Genomic DNA, 8518 nt, shown 5'->3' on the forward strand with positions numbered 1-8518 from the left:
GTGAAATCATCAAAAAGTTGAGAAGAAAACATGGTGTAGGAGTCCACGGGCCATTGGAAGGGAGAGGGGAGGCTATTGAACATAAGTCCAATATATTCACATGTGAAATTTCAAAGTATTATGTGCTAAAAGAAAAATATTAGTGCAGAAACTAAGGAGGTGGTAAAGAGCAAGGCAAACAGTTAACCAAAAAGTGTGATTAAGAAAAACTGGAACAACATTGAAGAAAATTAACTAAATTAATCAAAAGAGAGAAAACAAATTAATATATTAGAGATAAACAAAAAATATTACAAGAGACACCAAATGAAATTCAAAGGATCATTAAGGCATGATTTTAAAATTTATATTCCCTGCTGGATGTTGGTGGCTTACGCCTTTAATCCCAGCGCTCGGGAGGCAGAGGCAGGTGGATCTCTGTGAGTTCAAGGCCAGCCTGGTCTCCAGAGAGTGCCAGGATAGGCTCCAAAACTACACAGAGAAACCCTGTCTCGAAAAACCAAATAAATAAATAAATAAATAAATAAATAAATAAATAAATAAATAAAATTTATATTCTAATAAGTTGAGAAATATACAAGAAATATATCGTTTCATAGACAGTCATGACTTAGCAAAGTTCAACGTGAAAACAAAACAGCTCAGAGTTCTGTACTGAGCATGAGCTGGAAACAGTAATAAAAGACTCCCCAGTAACTAAAGCCCAGTCCAACATGGATTCACTGCATAATGCTACCAGGCCTTAAATAAGAACAGACACCAATGGCCCTCAGAAAGAGGAGTGCTACCAAACATTTCACAGAGCTGGCAGCACTCTGATGCTAATACTAGAAACACCCACACACACACACACACACAGGTATAGGCAAATCTTCCTGGTGAAAATGGAGACAATTCTCAATAAAATTTTGACAAAGTAAATTTAATAACACAACAGAAATATTGTTTACTATGTTCAAGTTGACTTCATTCCTGGGATACATTGTTTGTTCAACATATACAAATAAAGAATGCAATACAGCAAATGACTCAAGGACAGAAACTGCATGATCATGTCTCATTCAGAAAAGCACTTTGACAAAGTCGGCCACCCCTTTGTGATACCTGCCCAGAAGAAAGTAGTGAAAGAAAGAGCAAATCCACATGATGAAATCTCTGTTCAACACTGCAGTCAACATTATCTTACATGAAGAAAAACATAATCACTAAATCCAGCAGGCACGAGAGTGTCCACATTCTTCACTCTTATTCAGTAAACAACTTGAATCTTAGCTAGTCAATAAGACAAGAAAAAGAGATTAAATGGATACAAATAGGAAAGAAAAAATGCAAAAAAAGTATTTGCTGTTGACATGATCAACTATATAGGAGACTTTGGAGACTCCTGGAGAAAACTAGAGAATAAAGACTTTCACGAAAGTATCAGGTTACAAAATCAATGTAAAAACCAGTAACTCAGGGGAAAAGCAAGGTGGGGGAGGAGAACATAAGGGATCAGGAAGGTCAAGTGGGGGAAGAACAGAGAAAGACAGCAAAAAAGAGATACCTTAGTAGAGGGAGCCATTATGGGCTTAATGAGAAATCTGGCACCAGGGAAATCTCCAGGGATCCATAAGAATGACCCCAACTAAGAATCTAAGCAATAGTAGAGAGGCTACCTTAAATGCCCTTCCCCTAGAATGAGACTGATGACTACCTTAAATGCCATCCTAGAGCCTTCATCCAATAGTTGATGGAAGCAGAAGCAGACATCCACAGCTAAGCACTGAGCAGAACTCCTGGAATCCAGTTGTAGAGAGGGAGGGGTGATGAACAAAGGGGTCAAGACCATGCTGGGAAAACCAACAGAAACAGCTGACCTGAGCAAATGGGAACTCACAGACTCTAGTCTGACAACTGGGGAACCAGCATAAGACCAAACCAGGCACCCTGAATGTGGGTGTCAGTTGGGGGGCTTGGGGAGACCATGGGACCTCTGGCAGTAGAACCAGTATTTATCTCTACTGCATGAATGGGCTGTGGGAGCCCATTACCTATGGAGGAATACTCTCTCAGCCTAGTAATGGGAGCATATGAAGTGCCTCAGGAAACTAAATGTCAAGAAGCCAAACTGAACGTGGACAGGTTAAAATCTGAACACTGATCCACACAAAAAGTGAAAGAAGGAGTGGGTGGTGGGATAGAGGTGAGCTTTACCCAGAGTATGCTGTCTACAGGACTGCTGAGTGCCATGCTACTTGGTGTCTGGTATCTATTAATTCCAATATCTCCTTAACCTATAAATGTCACATAAAATCTGAACCCAGAAAAACAGATAAACTCTTTATTGGATTCAGACAGGGCAGAGACCAAGTTAAAAGCTAAAGCAGTTATGGACAAGTGCACAGCAATAACGCACAGAGCATAGCAACCACCCTGGGAGGGCCTATGGGCCATAACAACCAGTTAACCAGTCAACACAGGGCACTCTCCAAGCCTGGAGGCACACCAATCCTGAGCCTGTGCGTACCCCTAGACACTCCCCTTATGCTGCCCTATAAGATCTCTATGCAGAGGCTTCGAGCTGTCTTTCCTAGCCATCCGCCATGGTGGGTGGATGAAAGACCCGAGCTAACATGGGGTTAGCTTGTTAAACAACTATAATAAAGCCTCATGCAGTTTGCATCAAATAAAGAAAAAAAAAGCTAAAGCAGGATGGTGGTCCACTGGGGAGTAACCATCAAGGAAGGAGTGGGTCTCAGGGAGGGGAAACACAGCTCAGTGGAGTGTGGTCTGGAGGAAGAATAATACAGTAAGGTCATTGCTGTGTACTAGTGGCAAAGATGGCTCAGCAGTTGTGGTCCTGGTGGGCTGTGACAGAGAGAGGAACACAAATGAGAAACCCTTCCCTTACCATGAGGATAGCAGTCAGAGAGTAGCTACCTGGGAGGTAGGTGCCTATTAAAGGTCTTCTTTCCATCAAGCCTCTGGGAGGTCCCTGTGAGAATACCTGGGCCACTGAACAGTCCTGACTCCCTTGACCTTGTAGACCTCTGATTGTGTTTGGTGATGCCTAGGGCATGGAATTAGACTAAGTAATGTGGGAAGGACTCTTGGAAAAGAAAGGACAGATTTCCCAAGTATCCTGGGAATTACTCTTGAGGATACCTCCTGAGGTGGTCACTGCTTACTGACTAAGCAGGGTCCCTCCTGAGTGAGAAGATGGGAGCAGGACCAAGAAAAGATAGAAACTTTAACCCTGGAACTGAGGATTCTGGGTTTTCTCGGGGTTCTTTTAGAGATTCAATTACCACTGTCATATTTGGGAACACATCATTCTATAAAAGCAAGAAAACATCAAATATAAGAAGGTGTCCAGCACATGGGGAAGGGCCTAGGCCTGGCCCAGGATGATGTGGTGGACTTTGGGGAGTCCCCATTGAGGGCTCTACCTTGCCCTCAACGGGGGTGGATGGGGTGGGGAGTAGGTCAAGGGTGGGGGAGGAGGGGTAGGGTGAGGGGAGGGAGAGGGAGAAAGGATTGATATGTGAAGCAAGCTTGTTCCTAATTTGAACTGATAAAAAAAATTTTTTTTTAAAGAATGGAGATACCATAATAGAGGGAGACATTTTAGGTTTACAGAGAAATCAGGCACTAGGGAAAGGTCTGGAGATCTACAAAGATGACACCAGCTAACAATCTAAGCAACAGAGGAGAGGCTACCTTAAATGCCCTCCCCTGATAATGAGATTGATGACTGCCTTATATGCCACCCGATAGCCCTCATCCAGTACCTGGTGGAAGTAGAAGCAGACACCCACAACTACTCACTGAACTGAACTGGAATCCAGATGCAGAGAAGGACGAGTGAAGAGCAAAGGGGTCCAGACCAGGCTGGTGAAACCCACAGAAACGGCTGACCTGAGCATTGGGGAACCCTTGCTCCCCAGACTGACAGCTGTGATACCAGCACGGGACTGATCCAGACCCCAGGAACGTGGGTTTCAGTGAGGAAACCTCAGAAATGTATGGGGCCTCCTGTAGTAGTTCAATACTTATTCCTAGCATGGGTGTGGACTTTGGGAGCCCATTCCACATAGAGGAATACTCCCTGAGCCAAGACACACAGGGGTGGGCCAAGGCCCTATCCCAAAGGATATGATAGACTCTGATGACACCCTATGGAAGGGCTCACCATCCAGGAGGAGCAGAAAGGATATGTGATAGGTAGGGTTTTTGTTGGGGTGGGGGTGGTAGGGGAGGAGGGGAGGGAGAAGGACACTGGAATTGTCATGAAAAACAATCTTGTTTCTAATTAAAATAAAAAAAATTTGCACAAAAAAAAGAAGGTGTCCAGGTGTCCAGGGTGAAGACCCACATTACACCTGCAGTTTGGATGGCCCCATGATTAAGATCATAAGACGGGCCCTGCTGGTGAAGGAAGGCACATGGTTACACAACAGTTACAGAATCATGGGTGACACAAAGGGGACATGGGGGAAGGGGCAGAGCATTTTCTCACCCCTCTGCTCAGGCACAATGATATTTTCTAGGAGAAATCCTTTTCTCAGTGTGAACTTCCTAAATTCCTCCAGGACCTCCAGGTTTTCTTTTGGACACTTTCCTGTCAGCAGAGGCCAGATAAGCAAGGGGGCATGACTACACAGCTCTGTTGGGAGCCAGTGACACAAAGACAAAAGCATGAAGGAGGCCCAACCCTGGGGCCTCCTTCAAGCTGAAGTAGACGGCAGAAAGAGGGGAGGAAAGTTTAGGGTGAGCATTGGATGGATACCACAGGAAGTGGGTATCACTGATATAAAGGGCTACTGTATGACCAAACATATGTGACTTCCTAAGCAGACAAGTAATGCCATGCCTTAATCAGGAAGAAGCTTGTTTCAGGGCCAGTAGTCTGCCTCCTGTCTCTAGGGACCCATGTTCATAAAAAGTATCTGTTCGGACTCTAAAGAGCCCCTATGGAAGGCCTCACCCTCCCTGAGAAAGGATATGTGATTGGTAGGGTTTTAGTTGTTGGGGGAGGAAGGATGGGAGGGAGAGGGAAATGGGATTGACATGTAAAACAATCTTGTTTCTAATTCAAATAAAAATGGAAAAATAAAAAAAAAAGTATCTGTTAGGACACAGTCTTTTAATGAAGAACCTGTCTTTTAATGCTATGAAGACTGAGAACCCAGAAAAGGACATGTAGAAGTTCCAGTGACTGGCTGTAATTTCTGCCCTATTGGTCAGTGTGTGGTGATTCCCCTGCAAGCTTTACAGTAGGCAGGGGAGAAAATGATCCACAAGGAGATAAGACTGAAACAATTTTATTGTAACTGGTGCTGATCCAGGACTTCTAGAGTCTGGCCCAGATCATGTTACTTTAGGAATATTTGAGCACAGCACAACCTTTGAAAGAAATATTCAGATAACAATTAACTCAGTCCCAAGTGCATTTTTACATTGAGATTCCTTACAAAGTACATCTGGCTTCTTTCACAAGAATGGGCACTGTTGATTCAGAGATAGTGCCCAAGATTTAGGGTCTAGGGTGCTTGATTGAGGTAAACACAGTGCCTGTGGGTGTCAGGTTTGGCCTGGCCCTAAGATAACACAGAAGTCACTTAGGATGTTGTAAAGCACAAACGACCTAACTCAAGAGTGGGTTTTATGGTCTAAAAGCAATGCTCAAGATGTAGGGAGAAAGGTCTTGGGTAACTAAAAGCCTAAATTCTGGAAGACAAGGCAGAGCCTGTCCCATCAGACAGCAAAGGATCACCAGGTTGTAAAACAACATCATCCCTAGAGTTCTAGGAAGAGCAACTACACCACATACCCTTGAAGAGGTGAGCTTTGTGTTAAACTTTCCTGGCTTCCTCCAGTGATTATCTGTGTGCACAAGGATCTTTGTTCTCTACATCAGTGCTCAAGGCCACATCTGCTCATGGAAGTTCTGCACAAATCACACCTTCCCACTTCAGAGCATGCACACTTACCACACAGCAACTCATCCAGAGCTGCTAGAGGGACACACAGGGTGCCAGGGGATAGCTGTGCACATTCAAATAGCTAACGGTAGTAAAGGGCATGGGCAGGAGGTGGGGTCTCTGAGGTCCCCACCTATGAGGTGTCTGTCTTGGAAATTTTTCTCAAACAAAAGGTTTCAGTGTATAAGATGTAGTGGTTTCTCACCAGAAGCTCATAGATATAGAAGACCTTATGGCCTGAAACTGCAGATTAAAGAGAAATGGGTGTGTAGTGTCTTTTTCAAAGACAACATTCAGCCCACACTAAGGAACAGTCTAGAATAAACCATGAGCACACAGCCAGCTGACTCCAGGCCTCGTTTTGGCCCCATGACAAGACAGATGTTCCTCCTGAAAAAGTGTTATCCATAGCTATGGAGTCAGGACCATAGGTGTCATGGAAGATGGAGGCTGTGCCTGAATGTCCTCCCAAGCAGTTACAATGCCTTGCTTCCTAAATCCTAAGCTTCAGTCTCCCTATTGGCTAGTGGACAGAGCTGTCTAAAAGGAAGCATGGTCTCTTCTGCTGACCAGCCTGTGATTTCTAAAGTCATCTGAGAATTAGCTGGGTAGGTCTTCCTGAAAAGTAAATAGGGCAGGGATGCTGCAACCCCAAAGCTTGCCTAGCAGGTATAATCAAGTGCAGCCAGGGGTACCATGTTGGATAATAACCTGGGAGATGCTCCACTGGCCATGACCATGGGTGTGATATTGATTGTGTTAATAGATTGTGGAAGAATCATTTCAGTGTGGGCAGGAGCATTCCTTGGGCATCAGATCCCAGACTGTGTAAAATGGTGAAGCCATCGGAGCACTGGTGTGAATGCATTCATTGTTGTCTTCTGACTATGGGTATAGTATGACGAGCAGCTGCTTCATGCTCCAGTTGCCTGGATGTCCCTCTATTTTGTACTGTACCTTGAACTGTGAGCTAAAGTAAACCCTTTTCTCCCTTAAGCAGTGTTAGTTTTTATCACAGCAACAGGATAAGAAACTGAGACAGGGACTCACAGGTGGTGTATTGACCAGGCTCCTCTGTTCTCTGGATGCGAAATCCTACCTTAATGCACTGGCCCTCAGACCTGGAAAACAGGAAACCAACCAGCAGCCTCTTTCAGAACACATGCCTGTGCTCTACTGGGATCACCTGGTTCATCAGCCTTAGAACAATGACCCCTGAAATCCAGTATCAAACCCTCCAAGTTTTAGGATGCTGAGACTGTGGTCCCTCAAAGGAAAGGCCTTTTCTGTCACCAGTGTCCAAACACAGACAGAGGAGGGGAGATAAAGTTGAAAAGACACATGGGGAGCACTCACATGACAGTGGTCCTGATCTCCAAAGTTCCTTGTTCCGGGCATGTCACTCTGTGAGGGAACACTACCACAGGTCTCCTCTTCTCTGCCAGGTTCCTTTGAATCACTATGGCCTTTATGAACCAGACACCTGAGAGCTGTAGCAGACAGAGTCCTGAGCCCACATTTGCCCAACCCAAGTCTCTCCCAGGTTTCCCATAGGCATGCAGCCTGAACACACATCCCAGAGACCAAGATGAAGCCCCAAATTGGTGAGGCTCCATTCCCCAACCCCATGCTCCTTAAAATTCAAGTATAACTACAGTTTTGTGGTCTAGTTGAAGCAGAAGCTGTCTGTCTCCAAAGGCTGAAAACATTTAGGAGCCTAGGAAACAACACACAAAGTCCTATCAGATAGTGAGACTTGCTGGTTCTGGGTGTCACTGCTCCAGGACCCTTCCTGCTCCACCTCTGTGGCCCAGGAGCCCATGAGTGCTAGAGAACAGCAGTGTCTGCTCAGACTCCGAGGACCTAAACCCTCACAAGTGCTAGCCCCGGTCCTCAGGCACTGGACAGCAGTCAAGCCTTCCACATACACCTGTCCACCATCCCTCCCTGCCTCGCTTTGTCTTCTGAGAGGAAGGGCAGGTCATCCTGGGGCTGTAGGGCAGCCACCAGGACAAACAGTGTGACAGTCAGGAGCAGGCTCTTCATCTATAGGCAGTATGCTCTCAGACAAGGCAGGACACTGGGGTGACAGGATGCAGCTGTGCTATTAATCTACATTCTGCCATGTGGCTCAGTTACCTCTGTTCTGTACCATATGTCCAACGTCTTCAGAGTCTCACTAGCATCCCCACCTCTCTTCTTCCCATAGTTACAGTTCCCTCCCCACAAGTCCCACCTATTATTTCCTGCCTATCTATTGACTATTCAGCTCTTTATTAACCCAGTCACAGTCACACATCTTCACACAGTGAAAGCAAATAGCTTAGGGACATCAACTTTGACAAAGGATATTGGATCCTCTACTGTGTTGGTCATTGGAGGTCCTGCTGAAAGGGCTTGTGGAGCTTCAGCCAACCCTGAACAATTGAGACTCTTTTCATACCTTGTGACCTGTGTTAGGTCTAGTGCATAGAGTTGAGAGACAGGACAATGTTTGTACAATTGCATCAATGACTAAAGCTTCCCACCACACAAGATGGCCAGCTCCCTCC

The 8518-nt window shown here is 45.3% G+C and overlaps 1 protein-coding gene across 1 annotated transcript; it reads right to left on the bottom strand.

Annotated features, from left to right (window-relative positions):
• Positions 1 to 4442: 4442 nt before the first annotated feature.
• LOC113836464 (vomeronasal secretory protein 2-like) lies at positions 4443 to 8012 on the bottom strand. Its single transcript, XM_027422734.1, has 6 exons — positions 7923 to 8012; positions 7323 to 7456; positions 7017 to 7087; positions 6111 to 6209; positions 5976 to 5999; positions 4443 to 4603 (listed from the first exon to the last, which is right to left on the bottom strand). Exons 1-6 carry the CDS (start codon positions 8010 to 8012, stop codon positions 4443 to 4445), a joined length of 579 nt encoding a protein of 192 aa, XP_027278535.1.
• Between the last annotated feature and the right edge of the window lie 506 nt (positions 8013 to 8518).

This window comes from Cricetulus griseus, chromosome 6, assembly GCF_003668045.3.
Source record: "Cricetulus griseus strain 17A/GY chromosome 6, alternate assembly CriGri-PICRH-1.0, whole genome shotgun sequence".
Lineage (NCBI taxonomy): Eukaryota > Metazoa > Chordata > Mammalia > Rodentia > Cricetidae > Cricetulus > Cricetulus griseus.